Below are 20,046 nucleotides of genomic sequence, written 5' to 3'. Positions count from 1 at the left end.
AAACACATGATGGGATTTATAATTAAGGAAGTGCACGTATTGTTTTTACCTGTTAAACACAGGGAATTCACTGATCTGAGTGGGAAGATTCACCTGTTCAGTTCAGGGAATTCACTGATCTGAGAGGGGAGGGGAGAAGCGGCTAAAAGGTGACTATAAATCCAGGGTTCGATTGAGCATGGAGTCATAGACCAGAGGGCCTCTCCACCTACCCTAGGGCATAAAAGAAAAAAGGAGGGAGAAAATGCAACTAGGTTGCATCTTTTGTTGAGAACTATGGCGCTAAAGAGAATGTCAAAGGAGTATGTAAAATCACCAGGGACAAGACCACAGGAAGACAGAAGAACAGACAGGTTAACAGTGGATAGGGAAACCAAGACAAGTTTTTCCTACCAAATCCCTCTTTTCCCAATGTTCCTAGTAGAAATAAATATTCCTTTCTGAGGTTCTTACTCCATTCATCAGAAAGACTCACTGAAAGATCTAAAAACCTAACAGGTGTCCTAAGTAATAAAACTCAGCTTCTCTGCAAACAGCCAGACTCAAGTCTCAACATCTAGCAACAAAAGCCGACATGACAGAGTAAGAACATTAGCTACCTACTTGTATCAGACACAACAGCTTTGATATGGAATGTTTTCCCTTGAAAGGAAATCCAGGTTTACCTTTTGAGATTAAACTAAAATACACACATAAAAATGGAGCTATCCTCTTGCCTAACTATAGATCATGTTCTAACTTAACATACAAAACCACTTTTTTAAAAAACGACTTTTGTTTCATCTTTCCACTATAAGAGAAAAGGAAGGAGAAGACGGGTAGGGAAAAAGAAACAGTATCTGAAAGAAAAGTGAACTATGGAGGATTTAAAAAAAATAATCGGGAAGTAATTATTCATTCACAATCACCAACCAAGTCTTCCCGGACCTTTCTGGGATGTGAAGCATCAAATACAGTACCAATAAACCACTACCTCCATAGATGTGCAAAATTATTTGCAGTCATGTTAAGAGGAAGAAGGAAAGGCTCCCCATCTAAACCAAATCAGAGGCTCATAGGCACAGCATTACTCATAAGGAGCATGGTTTGTATCATGTTCATGTGGACCATACCAGAAATAACATATAAGTAACATATAGTTTATCCGGACTTGGATCTTTCATTCAAATATTATTTTCTCCATTGTCATCATGAGTACTTAGAAAAAGACTGGCAGTCAGCTGAGCTACCCAGCTGAGCTCATCATGAGTACTTAGAAAAAGACTGGCAATAGAAAATCACATATATAGTAACCTTCTCAACCTTTTCTTGTCCTTGACCTGGACAATGTTCAGGTCCTACAAGAAACCACCAGGGACTAAAGACCATTCTATTTATCAGAACCAACCATCCGAAGATACAAACATCCAGAAGGAAGTTTATGGCCCTCTAGCCTAGAGACAGGCTTCTTATGGGAAGTCCAACATCACCATCTAATTCTGGTGAATACTTTGTAACAATGACATTAAATGGTGACTATGTCCGTAGATGTGCTTCCTCAATAGAAAGAGGTTCTTTTAATGAGCCTACGTGCTGATTCTTGGATTACAGGTTACTTGCATAAATCTGTAGGCCAAAGTGAACATAATTATTCAGTAATGGTTAAGGCTGTGTATCACACACTTATTTCTCATATTTATTCTTAACCTGGATGGTGGCTAACAACAGGGCATATTTCAGATTTGCAGAAATATAACAAACATGCGTAAGTGTCAAAACCATAGTCAAAGTTATGCAGCTGACTGCCAGAAGAGCCCAGTATAATGCAACATGATCTTAGCATCCTAAGATTTGAAGGCAATTCAAAATGGAATGTGACTAATGTGTAATGCTCTCAAGACATTAACTATTGTTCAGCTGGGTGAGGCACTAATCCCAAAATCAGCAATGGACTGGTAGCTTTTTCCAGTCACAGCTGGACTTTTTGACATTCCAAGGACGTCATGGGACAGGTTTAACAAGACATTGTTAATATCACCCTTATTCAGTAAACTTGGGTTCATTGAGAAAGACTTCTTTATTTACACGTTGAACAAAATTATTTGCAGTCATGTTAAGAGGAAGAAGGAAAGGCTCCCCATCTAAACCAAATCAGAGGCTCATAGGCACAGCATTACTCATAAGGAGCATGGTTTGTATCATGTTCATGTGGACCATACCAGAAATAACATATAAGTAGTGAGGGGAGGACTACTCAGCATCAAGGTGGCTACTGGATATGTCCTTTGCTATCTAGACAGCTACAAGGATGTTGATACTTTGTATTGGTGCCCAACTGCTTAATTTGGCTAAACAATCTCTTAAATAAGGGGACCTGGGTAGCTCAGTTGGTTAAGTGTCCAACTCTTGATTTCAGCTCAGGTCTCCATCTCAGGGTTGTGAGATCGAGCCCCACATCTATTAAGATTCTCTCTCTCCTTCTCCCTCTGCCCCTCCCCACTCGAGCTCTCTCTCAAAAAGAAAAAAAAAAAAAATCTCGTAAGTATCTCTAAGTAAATGTAAACAATGTTCCAAGCTTTTTCCTATGAAATTATTTTATTTTTTTAAAAGATTTTATTTATTTATTTATTTGACAGAGAGAGACACAGCGAGAGAGGGAACACAAGCAGGGGGAGTGAGAGAGGGAGAAGCAGGCTTCCCGCTGAGCAGGGAGCCCTATGCGGGGCTCGATGCCAGGACCCTGAGATCATGACCTGAGCTGAAGGCAGACAGACGCTCAATGACTGAGCCACCCAGGCGCCCCTCCTATGAAATTAAATTTAAGAAATAAAAAGAGCTTTCAAAAAAATAAATTTGATCTTCCAGACTTTGGTTTTAATCGAGGCACCATGTTCCTCCAAATGGAGGAAAAATGATAGGACTTTAGCATTTTACTTGGTATTCTGCTTTCCAGATAGGGTGAAAGATTAGAACAAATTTGCTCAAGAGTCCTTGAGGCAAGTTACTAGCAGGCGCTATGCTAATGCCTGGAGGGGATGAGGGCTTCCTTGGAGCAGCCCACATCCTGTAACACTGATTCACAGAAGCCTGATTGTCTTGATCCCTCCCTCTAGGTTCAAAAGCCCCAGAAATCATCATCTAGCTCAGCAAAGCACACCATCAACAATCCTACTTCTAGAAAGCAAAGATTGAAATGCTGGGCACATAACCATCAATCAGGAAGCCAAGGTAAGCAGAGAAAGGGGAAGTGGCAGAGAACACAAGCTGGGGAATTCAAATGCTACCATGTCCAGGTGATATCTGTAAAAGACAGTGAGACCTACATAAAGAGTGAGCCAAACCAGTAAAATAGCTTTTACCAGCCATTAACATTAATGCAGATGTGGGGTGGGGTGATGGGGGTGAGACCTGACCATTACCAAAGAAGGAATGAGGAAACCCACATCTGGTATTCAGTAATATCAGATCAGAAAGGAGCACCTCTTGAGCTCTCATTCCTGCTGCATAGGACATGGCTAGCTGGTCCTCAGCTCAAGCGTATCAGTTAACTTCTTGATTTCCAAATCTCTACGATAAGGTGAAAGCAGCGGATATTTCAAAAGAAATTCAGTGATACAAAAGCCTACAGATCCTACTGTGTTGGCTGAGTTTTGGTTTGTTGAGTTTTTGTTTTTGTTTGTTTTTTAAGAAAAATGTGAAATGCCAAAATAAAGAAAAGGACAAATCCATCTTTCTCGTTCACATCTTCAACCTTTTCCTCCCCCCCCCCCCCACTCCTCCCCATCCACCCTAGTCACCCAAACCCAAACACTAACAACAGCGCTTTTCTCCAAAGAGCTCAGCCTGTTGGAAAGAAAGTTTGGGCACCATCCATGCAGGTAAGAAGTAAGCAGGATGACAAGGTGGGGAAGAAAGAACAGCAGCAAGTCAGAGCCCCATTGGCTTCTGCCTGTCCTGACTGGCAGAAGCAGAAAGCAAAGCCTCAAACCAGTTCTCTGACAGGGCCCAGCGCCTCTGCAGCACCCCCCGTGTAATTACACACTTGAGTGACTGGACTCTGAAGAAAATTGAAGGCCTGAGCTCCGAACAGCTGCCATTTTCTCTCTCCATCACACCAGCGTGATTACTTGAGAAATGAACAGCCCCGGCTCAAAGCTACTCCAGAATTCTCAGAGGAAATATGGCTCCGTGTTCCAATAATGAGATTCTTAAGGCAAGCGTTACTTACAATCACTCCGCAAAAGGAGCGAGCCGAGCCCCTATATCTTACAAATTAGAATTTAAGAAACCCAGCGACAGTCTTGGACGATCATTACTCTTCTGCTGCTCCAAGGATTCTGGGCTTTGGTCTATTTTTAGTGCAGAAAACTGTTAAGTCCTTAAAAAGGGAATCATAATAAAATGAAAACTCACCATCATTAGCTCCCTAAAAAGGCAAATACACCCCATTTTAGGTCCAAACTGAGAGATTCTTCCACTCCCTCCTCATTACTCTTTTCTACCAGAAAGTCCTGTTTTATCCAAATGAGAATTAGCAATCCTTGTATTGAAATAAAACAAAAACAAAAACAAAAAAACTAACTGCTCAGAGATCTCTTCCTTCTTTTGATTGAGAGAGAAAAAAAAAATCAGCAAATTGCCATAGATAATAGCACTTCTTTGCCGAAACCTGTCACTTGGGGAAGTTGAAATATTACATAGTGCTGATACATATTTTTTTCCTTTCAAATGCATCTTCTGATTTCCCTACCATCTAGCCATTCTAGGGTAGCAAAGGTAATGAACTCTCCCTGTAATTACATGTTTTTAAAAGTGGCTATTCTAAAAAAAAAGTTATATCTTTGAGAGTTAACCAGCTAGGCAGATATAAAGTTGTGGTGTTATTGTTAACCAGAAACGTGAACTAGATAGTTTCCCTTTATTCTGAACTATGAAATAAAAAACAGCAGTAATGAGTTATAGTTTTTTTTTTTTCCCCTCCGAGAAGTAATGATGGAATCAAGGTACCAAGAATGCTAATTCCACAAAGGGACAAGAGAGGAAATTCTAGGAGTAAATAGGTACTTCAGTCCCCAAAAAAGAGTAGCCATGCAGCTGTTCATGGGGTGGGGACGCTAAGAATAGTCTTATTGTTCTCCGATTCCTAGAACTAACTCAACTGGAAAACTCTAGGAGTGAAGGACTTACAAATCATCTTTAAAAATCCTTAAGTCCAAAGTCCACAAAACTTCTACCCATTGGTCAAATGTACATTAATTCTAATCACATTTACTAGTCTCACCTCTATTTCCCACTTTCTACTAATTCTCATATTACAAGGCTATGGGGAAAAAAGCATGTATCCACTACCAGTACAAGAATCTGAGCTTAGAGTTCCATGTAGGTAAAAGAGAAAGGGACCCAAAGAAGATGCAGAATAAATTTAAATTTCTTTGGTGGGAGGGGCAGTACTGAAATTCTAACACTGTTTTTTGTTCTTAAGTTTTGGGACTTAAGAGCCCTTATATTCACGGAACAAACAAGAGTTATCATGACAAAGGATACTGGCTAGATAACATTTTAAAGCTATTGTCATGAGTGACAGCAGGGATGGGGAAGCACAAGGCATCTCTAAGCAGAGTCAAGAGATCTGTCTGAGTTCCTGTGCAGGACTGCATACACAATAGCCAGAACAAGCCTCTCCTGACTGGAGCAGGTTCCTTCAGGTCAAGGACAGAGGGAGAGGTAAGAAACTGTTCACCTACAACCCAAGCACCACTCATCTCCAAATTACAAAAGACAAGGAGCTTTTCCTCTGACCACAGAACCTCAGAAGGAGAAATGCTTTCTTCACATCAACCATCCTTATAGGTTCTGAAAAATGGTACTCACAATAAGCATTGTGACCAAAAGATTCTTCTTGGTGACTTGAGCGTGAGAGAAGATATAGTTCAGTACAGTGTTCATGTCACTCTTGTTCTCTTCTCGAAGGGCGAACACACATTTGTCATAGTGACCTGCAAGGAGCAAAGAGAACTGGTCCTCATGCATGGATGAAGGTTCAGTTACATGCGATTTGTTTTTTTATATGATTCACCTGATAAGCAGTGAGAGGAAATACCTTAAGAATTTGCTTGGATGAATTTGTACAGAATTGGCAGTGAGGTTTAGTAAAAGAAACCCTGGACTAGGAGTCAGGCAATCTGGTCTAAGACCTGGGCTCAAAGCCTAGCTCTGTTACCAATTTCCTTTGCGCTTCTTGGAAAATCGCTTTACCTCTCTGAGCCTCATTTTCATCCCCCCCCCCCAAAAAAAAGGGTGGAGGGAAAGTATGTCTTAGAGACTGGGTGGTTGTTGATAATTCCAAACCCCCACCCTCACTCTAAACTTTCTCATTTAGCTTCCTGGAATGATTTCCTTAGCAGAGAGGGTTCTGCTGCTTAAAAAGAAATGTCAATACCATTAAACTTGATGATCTTTAAAGTCTGCCCCCGGCTTGAGATTCTGGTTTCATGTTTGACTCACTGAAAATGTTTCACCCTAACTATAAGGAACAGTTTTAGCTCAAAAATAAAACCATACAAACTTGTCAATATCTACAGAGGGATGGCTGCTACCTCTGAAATCAACATTTTGCCCTGTAAATCCATGAAACAGCTAAGCAACGCCTAGGCTTCCAAATCCAAACTAAGGCAGAGATCAAGGAGAACTTTGCATTAAGTCAAAAGGTCTGTAGGGAGAGTACAGTTATGCATATTTTCACTGGCCCTTTATAAGGCCACCAGGGGCAGGTTAGTTCCAACAAGGAAAGCTATGCTTTGCAACAGAGGCCTAAGCTTCACGTTGGGATATAATATTCAGTTCTTCAGAAAACAGCTTACCTCAGAATTAAATTTCCAAGTAAAGGAGAATTCGTGTTTGAAAAGTCTCAAGGTCAAAATTTTATGAAATCATGAAAATACGAAAGGATTATCACCTCAGTTCAGAATCCATGTTAAGTTACAAACCAGAACAGTTCGACTGTATTACCATGGATTTCTAGAATACTGAGTACATTCAATCAGGGTAACTCGGCTGTGTTTTAAATATTAGAGATCGATTTTTTTCAAAATGAAACTAAATATATTTGAGTAACAGTGGGCTACAATATTTAAGAACTGACAATCTCACACAAGACCCATTGAGAACGAAATAGAGGCTATTTAAAAACTGGTTGCCCTATACAAATTCGTACTTTTCCCAACCAAGAAAGCTTTGAAGAGACAACAGAAATGTATCTTGGTAAAGGGAATTACTAGCACCAGGAGAAATAAAAAGACTATTTACCCAGGGAAGAGACAGCAGAGACCCTAAGCAGAAAGATAGCAATGATACCAACTGTTCCCTTTTTAAAAACTTTTTATTGTGAAATATACATACAGAAGAATAAACACCCAGGTAACTACCATCTATCTTAGAACATTTTTAATTATCTTTGAAGGATCCTATGTGCTTCCCTCAGAAACAACTGCTAAGCTGAATTTTATGTTACTCATTCTTTGGCTTTTCTTTACATTTATTTCATTTATCTCTCAATGTTATGTTTTTGAAATTCATCCTTTTGTTCAGATGTGTAACTTGGTTCATCTACTTTCACTGCTGTATAGAAATCCATTGTAGGAATATACTAGAATTCAATTATCTATCCTACTTGTGTATGTTCTAATTGTTGCCTGCCTTTCTTGCTATTACGAACAACGCTACCACGAATAGGCCTGTATATGTCTCCTTATATGTAAGAGTTTCTCTAGAGTCTATTATCTAAGAGTAAAATTGCTACGTTGAAGAGTATTTAAAATGTTCAACTCTATTAGGTTCTGACAAACTTTTCCAAAGTGGTTTGCACTTTGGAAATTTGCACTGTCACTTACAGAAGCAGTGGAAGATGATCCAACTTTTTAATTTTTGCCAAACTCATTTATGCTTACAGTTCTCTAATTACTAATGAGCTTGAACATCTTTTCATAAATTTGTGGATCATTTGTATTCTCTCTTTTGTGAATTATCTTCTGCCCATTTTTCTATGAGGTTGTCTTTTACTTATTTACTAACACCCTTTGTTAGATGCAGGTTTTGTAAATACGTTCTCCTACTTTGTGGCTTATGTTTTCAGTCTCTTTTGCGGATTTTTACATGAACAGAAGCTCTTAAGTGGAGTCAAATTAATCAACCTCTTCCTGTATAGTTTGCACTTTATGTGTCTTCTATGACAAAATCTTCCCTACCTTGAGTTCATAAGGCTATTCTCCTAAAAAATTAGTAGTTTTGCCTCTATAGAACATGTCTAAGTCTTTAATTTATCTGGAATTGATTTCTGTGCATATGGTTTAAGATAGGGATCCAATTTCTTTTTTTTTTTTGGTTTTGCAAATAAATAAGCCATTGTTGTATGATTTACTGAAAAGTCTATCCTTTCCTCATGATCATGCCTGTTGTGTTATAATGTAAGTTTTCATATATGTGCGGATCTATTTCTAGGCCATTATGTTCCATTGGTCTATTAATCTGTCCCTACACTAATATCACAATCTCTTCATTAATATGGTTTTATATTAAATCTTGATATTTGACTGGACAAATCCTTCCACCTTCTATTTCTTTAGAAGTATCCTGTTTAGGGCGCCTGGGTGGCTCAGTCGGTTAAGCAACTGCCTTCGGCTCAGGTCATGATCCTGGAGTCCCGGGATCGAGTCCCGCATCGGGCTCCCTGCTCAGCGGGGGGTCTGCTTCTCCCTCTGACCCTCCTCCCTCTCATGCTCTCTGTCTCTCATTCTCTCTCTCTCGCAAATAAATAAATAAAATCTTTAAAAAAAAAAAAAAGAAGTATCCTGTTTATTGTCAGGCTTTTCTTTCATGTAAATTTTAGAATTGGCTTGACAAATTCCATGGATATTCCCTACTAGGATTTTTACCGGAACATCAATGAATCTATAGATGAATTCAGGGAGAATCAATACTTTGCAAGTATATATTCCAATCTAAGACTGTGATATTTACTTAGATCTTTATTATTGTTTACTCATTATAATTTTCTTCAAAAGAGGCTTGTACATTTTTTTTTTAAAGATTTTATTTATTTATTTGACAGAGAAAGAGAGAGCACAAGCACAGGGAGCGGCAGGCAGAGGGAGAGGGAGAAGCAGGCTCCTGCCGGGGAGGGAGCCCGATGTGGGGCTGGATCCCAGGACCCTAGGATCATGACCTGAGCCAAAGGCAAACGCCCAACGCCTGAGCCACCTAGGTGTCCCGAGGCTTGTACATTTTTTGTTAGATTTATTCCCTAGTATTCCATATTTTGGGTTGCTATTTTAAATGGTCTATTTTTCTAAACTGCTTTTCTAAACAACTGTTGTACTATAAAGATATAAAAAATTCAAACGTGTATTAGATTTTGTATATTGACTTTTGCATTCAACAGTCTTGTTAGACTTTAATTCTAATAATAAATATGTGGATATTTTGAGGTTTTCTAGGTTGACATCATATCTAATGGTGGCAGATTTATTTCCTTACTCTTTTCTAGTTCTCATACCTTTTAATTCTTTTTATCTTACTGCACCAGCTCAGACATCCAGTATGATGCTGAATAGAAGCTGTGAGAGCAGGTGTCCTTGTCTTATTCCTGTCTTAAAGGGGATGCTCTCAACAATGCTTTCAATTTTACCATTATGCATGAAGTACCTAAGGATGTTTTTTGTATGGGAACTTTACACGTTTAAAGAAGTTCCATTTCATTCATCATCTGCCAAGAGTTTATTTATCATGAATGAGTATTAAATTTTGTCAAATTTTTCCCCCATATCTTTAGATGACCATGGTTCTTCCTCTTTGAATCTACTAGATGATAAATTACAGTAGTTGGTTTTTCTGATATTAACCAAGCTTGCATTAGTGAGATAAAGACCATTTGGTTGTGATGTATTATTTTACACATTGTTGGATTTGGTTTGCTAATTTTTACTTGAGTATTTTTGCTGATTTTGAGTGGCACAGCCACCCTTTAAAAGATGCAAAAGAAAGCAAAACATACAAGAAAACAATTAGTAGTATTTCAAATTCTATGATGTTTCACTGCCACCTTGTGGCAGGAAGCAATATCAGCAGTACGAAGCTTTTAAAATCTTAGCTAGAGGTGTTTCACATTTAGAAACTTCATACATCATTTAATGAAGCTCTTCAGAGAAAGCCAGGGATAAATTCCACTGAAATGATACACTGAAAAGTACTGGAAAATCTGAGCCTTTTTCAGATGACTGTGGCTCAATCTGTGGATTAGCTGCCAAGAGGCAAGCTCTTCAGATAGAGTTCTTCAATTTCAGCCTGGTCATGACTCAACCAACTCTCACTAAACAAGGTCAAGAAGACATCAACAAGGAATACTCATCTCTACTAGAAAAATTATCTCAACTCTTTCCCAGAAGCACACCGGATTCACAATCTCATCAAGCTGTGTTCTGTTGTCCTTTCTTGGGCACCAGTGGGATATGGAGGTTTAGTTTTTAAGGAAGGGGTAACAGGGGCAAGAGTTTGTTCATGGCAGGTGTTAGTGACAGGAAGAACTGGCTCAGTGACTGCACAGTCCTACAGGGAACCTTTCTCAGAAACAGAGTCCTCAGGAAGAGGCTTACCATTCTGGAACTGGGTCTCCACTCGCAGGTACTGCCGCAGCAGATCCATCACCACAGCCTTCATGTGGCCTCGGATGCCACTTCGGTACCTATGCAAGCAGAAAAACCCTCCAGTGAAAACCCCGACAGGCTAACACTATTAAATAACAGACTATTTAAATTATAAGCCCAGAGCCCAGGTTTACTTTCTAGATTTTCTACTGAACTGCTTTCCCACTGAATTCTAGGACAGGACAGAGACCAGCCTAAAATCAACTAACCAGATCAACTTAAATTCTAAGCCTAAGAAATCTGCCTATAGACAAGATTTTTCTTTTTAATTAAAGGAGAGAGAAAAAAAGGACAAAACCCCCAAAACCACTTGATAGCCCTACCTAACAGCACTCTGGTTCAGTTCCCACTGCTAAGAATCAATGATCACTACACTCCTGAAATGGCTAAGAGCTATCTGAAAAATTTATGAGCATCTCAAAGTTGAAAATGTTCTGTCAATGCTCCTTCTGTCCAACAGTTGGCTCCATAAGCTAAGAAGAATGAATGTCATACTCGGCCCTGTGCCAGAAGAAAAATTAGGAGTTTTATCAAAATTGCAAGGAAAGGGGTGCCTGGGTGGCTCAGTTGTTAAGTGTCTGCCTTCGGCTCAGGTCATGGTCCCAGGGTCCTGGGATCGAGCCCCACATCGGGCTCCCTGCTCAGCGGGAAGCCTGCTTCTCCCTCTCCCACTCCCCTTGCTTGTGTTCCTGCTCTCGCCATCTCTCTCTAATAAATAAAATCTTTAAAAAAAAAACTGCAAGGAAAAAGAAAGCAATGAAATTTCTGTGCCTTAATAATCGACAGAAAGATGTAGACTAGAAAGAAGTAATCAGAAATATTTTAGCTCGCAATTCTAAGGTACTTAGAAGATACAAGGTATTTTCTAAGATACAAGTGCTTTCTAATTTCTCTAGTCAAACCTGAGGTAAATCTCTTGGTGACTACTTAGAAGAAAAGAATCTTTCTTCTGGAGTTACATGTAACTACCTCTGAACCAGCTGGACAATGCTCTGAGTGTTCATGAAGAAGACTTCCCGCTCAGATTTCCGGTTCAATGTAGCGGCATGGCTATCTAGGATGTTGGCAATCTAAAGCAGAAGAAAGAGAAAAAAAAATGAACCCAACCCAACAAAGGGACCCAAAGTATTAGCCTGTGTAGCATCACAACTAGTAATCTCAATTATAACATGATCATTTCTATCTTTCACATGTTGGGAGCAACTGGAAGTTACTGGGCATAGGTTAGAGGCTTGTGTGAAATAAGCAACTTTTATTTCTTTTCACCCCTTCCCAGATGAACTAATGAGTGTATCACAAAAGCTACCACCCCACCAGAGGCCCTTGACAGGCAGGATATGCTTATAGTCAAGGTCCAAACTTTAGTCCCTACTTGCCTAGCCTAACTCCCTACATGTAAATTAGCTTCACAGGCAAAGGTAAGCATGCTGCGGGGGTAGTAAGGAAGTTGTTGCTAATAAAACTTCAAATATCTCCCTACTTTAAATTCACAAAATTCATCTAATTAGGGCACAGGCCCAAGAATAAACCTCTATGAAGTACATGGCCAGTAGGTTTTCCTCATAACCACAAATACTTTACATTTCATCACATATAGTATACTTTTGTTATTGGGCTTATATCCTGAGACACTTTTGTGAAGGGCACAGCAACACTCAAGACTGCAAAAGCACAAGATCCAGAGAGAGGATCCAAACAGGAAGGAATACTACATGAACTCCAGAATTGGTAGCTAGTAGAGAAAATGTCACTCTATAAATACCTGCTGGCTGGGAAACTGACAGAGGACTGATGTGATGTTGCTAGCATACTGAGCCATTTCCTTCTTGATAGACTTCTCCACATTGGGGGGAACACGGCCAGAGACACTGGTCATGATATCTTGCAATTCTAGGAGAGGCAAGGAAGGATCTCTGAGGGTCTTCATCAACCGCTCTACCCAGTCTTTTACCTGAGAAGAAAATAATAAAATAAGATCCAGACAAAATTAACACAATCCCCAAAATAAAGTGATATCTCTAAATTCAGTACCATACAGTATTTACTGTGAAACTGTAATATAGGCATCTAACACTGCCCTTGTTCTCTGGTTTAAATCCCAATTAAATGTGAAATCAGTAACACAGATAAGAAGCAAGGATTTAAAGACTTCAAATCCCATAAATCAAGGTTTCAGGCCCAACAGCTTTCTTTTCGCTCCCTCTAAAAAAATCCTCATGTGACTTTTAATCTATCTTGGAGAACAGGTACCCTATTTGTACATCCTCTCCCCAAGAGAAGTGATTCATACCCTGCTGCTAAAAAAAGGATCTGGAAGGCAGTATCCATTCATTACGTTGACCAGATTATCCAGGACATAGTGGAACACTCGATGGAGCTTCTCGCCTCTGAGTGCTGTGCTCTGGATCCGTGGCAGACTACCCGTGTGAAGCTCAGCCTGTCAACCCCAATGAGAGATCAAGTCATCCACTACCTTCTATCCAGGTTACACACACACCACTGCAACTTAGATTCATCATTCAAAATCAAGACATCCCTTCATCATACCCAGCTACAAGGAGAGAAGTCAATGGAGGAAGCGTCATGAGGAAATCATAGAATATTAGTATCACAGTAATTCTTGCAAAGTCTAGTTCCATAACATTATAGGCACAAATACAAGGCATGAGATCAGAGGGAAGGAAGCTTAAGAAAAGAAAAGCTTATGGAAACTAAACACTGAAATCATCTGCCCTCTCCAAACTACCACTACCGTGTTATCAGCTCTTGGAGAGCAAAATTAAAAGTACCTTCCTACTCACCTGTTGGACCTTGCTGGGGTTGTCCAACTGCATTTTGGCTATTACACAGCCAGGGTCAAGAGCTGCTCCAGGCCGTTTGACATAATGGATACAGCCAGACTCTGCAGCTGTTAAGGTCATTACCATCTTCATCACCTATAATGAAAAATGAATAAAATTAGAGTTTACCCTCTCTTTACACAGATGAATGATTTAAAGAGGCTAGTTTTTCCCTTCAACATCTAAGTCATATTATCTCTAATTCAACCCAGAAAAATGAGAAACCTGAAACCTCCAAGAGAGTACAAGGAAAGCAATTAGAAAATCTCTCAGGACCTAGCTTTAGGGATTAGTGACAGCTACTGACACTTCCTGTTTCTAATGTTTAAACTGATTTTGCCATAGTTTGTGTTTTACTTGTTTTATACTTAGAACTGATTAACGATTTAGCCTCCTCATACCCATGGCTTTAGGTGCTTGGTCTGTCAACCTAAGATTCCCACGCCAAAACCTGAGGGTCATTCTTTACTCCTCTTTCTCCCTTACCCGCCAATTACCAAGCCCAGCCAAGTACCTCTTCTAAAGCTCTCTCAGAAATCTTCCTCTCTTGCCATCTCTTTGATTTAGGCCCTTATCATGTCTGGCCTAGAGTACTTGAAAAACCTCCCAACAGGATTCCCTACCCACTATACATCTTCGACGAGGTCACTAAATGCAATCATTCTAGAGCCCAAATCTCGTCGTATCACTCTTCTGTGTAAAATCCTCAGGGACTCCTCACTGCCTCCAGGACAGTCTCAACATCTCAGTATGTCTCATAAGGTCCTACATGACCTCAAGTTCTGATTACTTATTTAGCATCTTTGCTTGCCACTTCCCATTTAACCTCAGTCCATTCTCAAGCAATACAATATGTACTTGCAGTTCCCTAAATATACTATCTTCTCTTCTGTGCCTTTGTACACGCTATTCTTCCCTTTACACATTCACCCTGCCCTTCTTCACCTGGTGTATTACTACCTAACTTTCAAAAGTAAGATCCAAGTCCTCTCTCTTTCAGGAAGTCCTCCCCTACTACCCACTACATCCACCAGCTGCACCCCAATCTGGGTTAAGTGGCCCCCTGCACTCTGTGCTTAGCTCTCTCAAAATTCGTATTTCATTACTTGTCTGTTTTGTGGCCCCACTCCACCTATCATATTTTTTTCTGTATAACTAGCACTTAGCAGGATTCCTGACATTCAGTAAGTGCCATTGTCTAGTATCTATCTTTGGAGGAAGAGACTCCTCATCTGTCAAAGAAAAACTGTGAGCTTATTTGTTTCTAAAATTGTGTTCATAAGCCAATAAAACCAACGAATGCTCTTTACTTTCTATTTTCTATTTCTTTTGTTACTCTTCAGTCCTAGTCCATCCCAGCAGACTCTTTTCCTACCTTCCCTCCCATGCCCTGACCTCAATCTCAGCATAGCACTGGCCAGCAAACACATGGCCTCCATCCTCCACAATGTACTGGATTAACTTCCCAGCAGAAGGTGAGCGCAACACCGAAGGGTCATTTTCCTTCTCAAACACACAGGTCTTATTGCCGATTGTGATGCGATATCTAGGAGATAAGTAGGAGTATGTAAGCCAATAAAGCACCTCAGGTTGTAAAAGACAATGGAAGAATGATGTCAATCTTAAACAAAACAAAAACACAACACACACACCCACACACACATGCGTGCACACCGAACTGGAAACCTTATCTATATACACATAGACACAAAGAACACTCATTCCATCTTTGTTGACAATGCAAATAACCAAAACTTCCTTCAATAAGGGTCAGACTAAATAAATTATAGTACATCCATACAATGGAACACTATATAACCATTAAAAAGAATAGACAACTCTACTTAAAAAAAAAAAAAACATGAAGATGATGATGATATAACAGCTAACATTTCTTGAACCCTTACTATGTCCCAGGCAATGTTCTAAGCACTTTACATGTGTTAATTCATTTCACTGTCACAACAACACTGAATGATTGGTGTTGAACAGTCTATAATCTATGTTAAAGGAAAAAAATAAAGCGCAGAACAGTATCTAAAGGTTATTTTTATTTGTGAATGTATTCACAAGAAAAACACAGTATGTACATATATATAAATTGTATATACATATAAAATTCCTGCAAAAATAAATAAACCGTTAACAGTGGTTGCTTAAAAAGAGAGGAACTTATTTTTCATTGTCTACTCACATTGGAGTGGCAGAGAGACAATGTTTTTAACTGTAAACACTTTTGTACTTTTGAAATTTTTGTTAAGTACATGTATTATTCTTTTTATTTAAAAAAGAATACCCAAAAGACCTTGAAAAAGCCGCAGAGCTGCTGACTACTGAGGGAAGTTGACACAATGACCAGCAAGTGGCCCTCACACAGCCCCTTACCTATCCACTTCCTCCTTCATGTAGGTGGTGTAACTGCTGCCATCATAGGATAGGAGCAGCCCGCCGTCGCTCAACCGATGCACATCTACTTCTACGCACGAACCATTCATGATCACCACATAGGAGTTGGGGGACTGCCGAGTCACCTGCAGGGAGTGAGAACCAGAAGGGACAAAAAGTCAGTGTGTCCCTTACCAGGTGGGGCCCCAGAAATAATTACTTCCAAAATATAGGAAAGAAAGCTCTCTCGGAGAAGAAGGTGCTCTTAGCATCAGTGTCTGTGGGCTGGGCTAAGTACTGCTGCAAGCTCATAGGGCAACCTTCGATGCTTTTCCCTAGCCTGGTTGTTCTCTGACTCCTTTATCTCTTGGCTGCCTATGTCACATTAAAGAACACTAAAACATTTTCATAGAAACATCAAATACTGCTTCAGGCTACGGACACAAATAATGACTATGATTTCACTAATACCCTGCCCTGCAGTAAACCAAACATTTCTCCCATCTCTGGACCTAAAGAAAGCAAGCTAACAAAGAAAGACAAAAAGTAAGGTGTAGTCTTCAGTGGGGTTCAGCATACCTTAAGTACATATTTGACTCCCCCATAGATAAGTTCAACATCTACTGTATTCAGAAGTGTATGCGCAGGAAGGACTTGACCCCTGAAACAACAAAGTGAGTCACATTTACTTCCAGAAAGTTCCAGAAGTTTATAAGGAAATCTCAAAGGTTATTAATGGTAGCACTTTTTAGAATATCAAGACTGGAAACAACCTAAAGGACCATCAGTAAGGGACTGACACATGAATTATGAAAAAGCCCTATAACGAAATATTATAGAGTCATTAAAAAGAAAGAGGAAGGCTTTTATGTATCTATTTTTTAGTTTACTTATTGATAATCTCTATACCCAATGTGGGGCTTGAACTCACAACCCTGAGATCAAGAGTTGCATTCTCTACCAACTGAGCCAGCCAGGCGCCCAGAAAGATGGAGGCTTTTATGTACTAATACAAACTACTCTCCAAAACATACTGTTAAGTGAAAAAAAGCAAGTGAAACTGTGAACAGTTTCAGAGTATGCTACCATTTGTGTTTTTAAAAAATAAGGGGTGGGAAGACATAAATATTACATGTATATGCTTATATAAATTTACAATATGTCTGGAAGGTTACAGAAGAAACTGGTAACATGGGTTGACTACAGGGAAAAAAACTAGGTGGTCAAAGAAGGAAACTTTTCACTATCTACCTTTTCGTGCCTTTTGAAATTTGAACAATGCGAATATATTACTCGTTATTAAAAATAAATAAAATTAAAACTTAAAAAAAAGAGAAATGCCCCAGTAAAATCAACCCCCATCTACTGCTATCAACTGGGACTTCATTTGGGGTAGTAAAAGAAAAAAAAAAAAAAAAGGTAATAGGCCGTGGCTGGGTTGAAGGGAAAGGGAAGGACATCGCCAAGGAGGGAAACATTATCAAGGAAGACTTTTGATGAGAGAAAGAGGGAGTAAGTGATAAAGCAAGTGAGGCAAGATGTTAATAACCGGTCAATCTGGGCGAAGAATACATAGAAGTTGTTTGTACTGTTGATGCCACTCTTCTTTAAATCAAATTATTTCAAAATACAAGTTTTAAAAATAGAGACGCCTGGGTGGCTCAGTTGATTAAGCATCTGCCTTCGGCTCAGGTCATGATCCCAGGGTCCTGGGATCGAGCTCTGCATCGGGCTCCCTGCTCAGCAGGAAGCCTTCTTCTCCCTCTCCCTCTCCCCCTGGCTTGTGTGCTCTTTCTCTCTCTCTGTCAAATAAATAAATAAAATCTTTAATCAATCAATCAATAAAAATAATAACATTATTTTTAATTAACATTAAAAAGGTAGAGGGAAGTTTGCAGAGGAGATTATGTGTGACACATTTGTACACTAGTAGGAAAGCCATTTAACTAGATTAGAGATTGCATGGTAAGGAACAGATATAAGTGAAACTGTACTGGTAAAAAGGGGCCAAAGTATATAGGGAGTTGAAAGTCACATTGAGGGATTTAGATTTAATGCACAAGGGTAATGTGAGCTGCTGAAGGTTTTAGTGCATGAAAGCAACACAATGAAAGATATTTATCGTAAGACTTGAATAACTGTGCAATCTCAGTTCAATTTTTAAAACTTTGTTTCTTCCTTTCAGACACCTTAAAAGAAAGCTTATATAAGTCTAACAACACAGAAGGAAATAAAGTGCCTGTGATTAAAGTTCTTTAAAATGATTAGCCCCTCGGACCATTCCTCCAGGGACTCAAAGACAGAGCTTAGCCTCTAGAACCAGAGTTAGAAATTAGTTTAGCCCCGTATAGTCTGATCCTCTAGTTGCTAGACTCATGAGGTCATCTTGAATATCAGCCTCAATTATGAATTTCTGAAAGGTGTTGCAGGCAATATATGAAATATTCAGGGTTTGATTCTAGAGAGAAACACCAGATTTTCATCACCGGGCGGCGGGGGCGGGGGGGGGATGGAGAGATTTCATGCTTGTACAGGAGAGAATGCTTATTTCGGCCGGATTCGTTTTTAAAAAGCAACCCATTCTGGGGCACCTGGATGGCTCAGTCAGTTGAGCGTCCAACTCTTGGTTTAGGCTCAGGTCACGATCGCAGGGTTGTGAGATCAGGCCCCAAGATGGGCTCTGCACTTAGCAGGAGTCTGCTTGAGATTCTCTCCCTCTCTCTGCTCCCCCCACCCTGCTTGCTCTCTCTCAAATAAATAAATAAATCTTAAAAAAAAAAAAACCTCCCACATCTTTTCTCTCCCCCACCTCCATGATCACTGAATAACATGTAGCACTCACAAACTGCCAGGAATAGAGAGAAGAATAAATGGATCTTCAAACCAGGACTACTGGTTAACGTGCCTATAACAAACAAAGCCTACCTTTCTAAGGAGTGAAGGAAGTTAGAGATGCTATTCCGTAGGCTGACATCTGCCACGTGGAGAGCCCCACATACAACTCCCAACATGGTGTCAGGTCGCTCTGCCTAAAAGAAAGAAAAAGAAGGCAGATCAAAAGCATGGTCACTTAGCACCATGGCTCCTCAATTTAAATCAGGTACAAATTTGATCTGAAGAAACAGCTAGCATTGAGAACCTCCATCCTTATTATTCAACTGATATTTGAGATAAAAACATATTTATTTTTAGAACTTGAATAGAGGCAAGGGTGCCTGGGTGGCACAGTCGGTTAAGTGTCCGACTCTTCCTTTTAGCTCAGGTCATGATCTCAGGATCATGAGACTGAGCCCCACATTGGGCTCCGTGCTCAGTCTGGAGTCCACTTGAGATTCTCTCTCCATCTCCCTGCCCCTCCCACTTGTGCTCTCTCTCTCTAAAATGAATAAATCTTTTTTTAAATTAAGATTTTATTTATTTATTTGACAGAGAGAGAAAGAGACAGTGACAGAGGGAACAGAAGCAGGAGAGCAGAAGAGAGAAAAGCAGGCTCCCCGCTGAGCAGGGAGCCCAATGCAGGGCTGGATCCCAGGACCTTGGGATCATGACCTGAGCCGAAGGCAGACGCTTAACGACTGAGCCACCCAGGCGCCCCTGAATAAATCTTAAAAAAAAAAAAAAAAAAGAATTTGAATAAAGGCTTCATTTGAATTGAGATGAAAAATACCTTTCTCTCTACTCTCCCTAAGATTTCCACTGAACCCATCAAAGAGGAGTTCAAAAACAAGATTTTGTCATAAATAAAATCAAAAAGGTGTAAGGATCTGGCTACTGTTAATCTCAAAGAAAAATGGTATATAATCAAAATTTGGACCTTCAGATAATTTAGATGAGTCTAATGATTTTATATAAAATTTTATTTAGAATAGCCCAGTGATTCAGAAACAAGGGGTAACTGCTGATTTAAATGAGACCCCTCTCATCAGCACTTGGTAGACGGATGTAAAAGTTGGTAACTCTGAAGCTGACTTAACATCAAATGAGGACAGAAGTATTTCAATCCCTGGATGCCTCTCTTCAAATACACTACAGGAAGTAATACGAGAACCCATAAAATGACCAGGTAACACAGGCACAAGGACTCTACGGTGCTAAAATTACACTGACTCCTAGATTTTTTCCAAGTAGATCAAGCATCATTTACA

At 39.7% G+C, this 20,046-nt stretch overlaps 1 protein-coding gene across 13 annotated transcripts in view; it reads right to left on the bottom strand.

The window, feature by feature from the left end:
• The window catches only part of ACACA (acetyl-CoA carboxylase alpha), a 276,124-nt gene that overhangs the window by 137,448 nt on the left and 118,630 nt on the right, over positions 1 to 20,046 (bottom strand). For all 13 annotated transcript variants that reach the window (XM_078063979.1, XM_078063957.1, XM_078063981.1 and 10 more), the window contains 10 exons: positions 18,827 to 18,930; positions 16,481 to 16,562; positions 15,902 to 16,047; positions 14,912 to 15,062; positions 13,478 to 13,612; positions 12,967 to 13,113; positions 12,439 to 12,627; positions 11,646 to 11,746; positions 10,626 to 10,714; positions 5,851 to 5,975 (listed from right to left, as the gene is read on the bottom strand). In XM_078063979.1, the coding sequence (XP_077920105.1) occupies positions 5,851 to 5,975; positions 10,626 to 10,714; positions 11,646 to 11,746; positions 12,439 to 12,627; positions 12,967 to 13,113; positions 13,478 to 13,612; positions 14,912 to 15,062; positions 15,902 to 16,047; positions 16,481 to 16,562; positions 18,827 to 18,930 (1,269 nt within the window). The remainder of the gene's footprint in view (positions 1 to 5,850; positions 5,976 to 10,625; positions 10,715 to 11,645; positions 11,747 to 12,438; positions 12,628 to 12,966; positions 13,114 to 13,477; positions 13,613 to 14,911; positions 15,063 to 15,901; positions 16,048 to 16,480; positions 16,563 to 18,826; positions 18,931 to 20,046) is intronic.

The sequence above is a fragment of the Halichoerus grypus genome, chromosome 2, assembly GCF_964656455.1.
Source record: "Halichoerus grypus chromosome 2, mHalGry1.hap1.1, whole genome shotgun sequence".
Taxonomy (NCBI): domain Eukaryota; kingdom Metazoa; phylum Chordata; class Mammalia; order Carnivora; family Phocidae; genus Halichoerus; species Halichoerus grypus.
The sequence above is the reverse complement of the archived record's forward strand: the minus strand, read 5'-3'. Positions and strand labels throughout refer to the sequence as shown.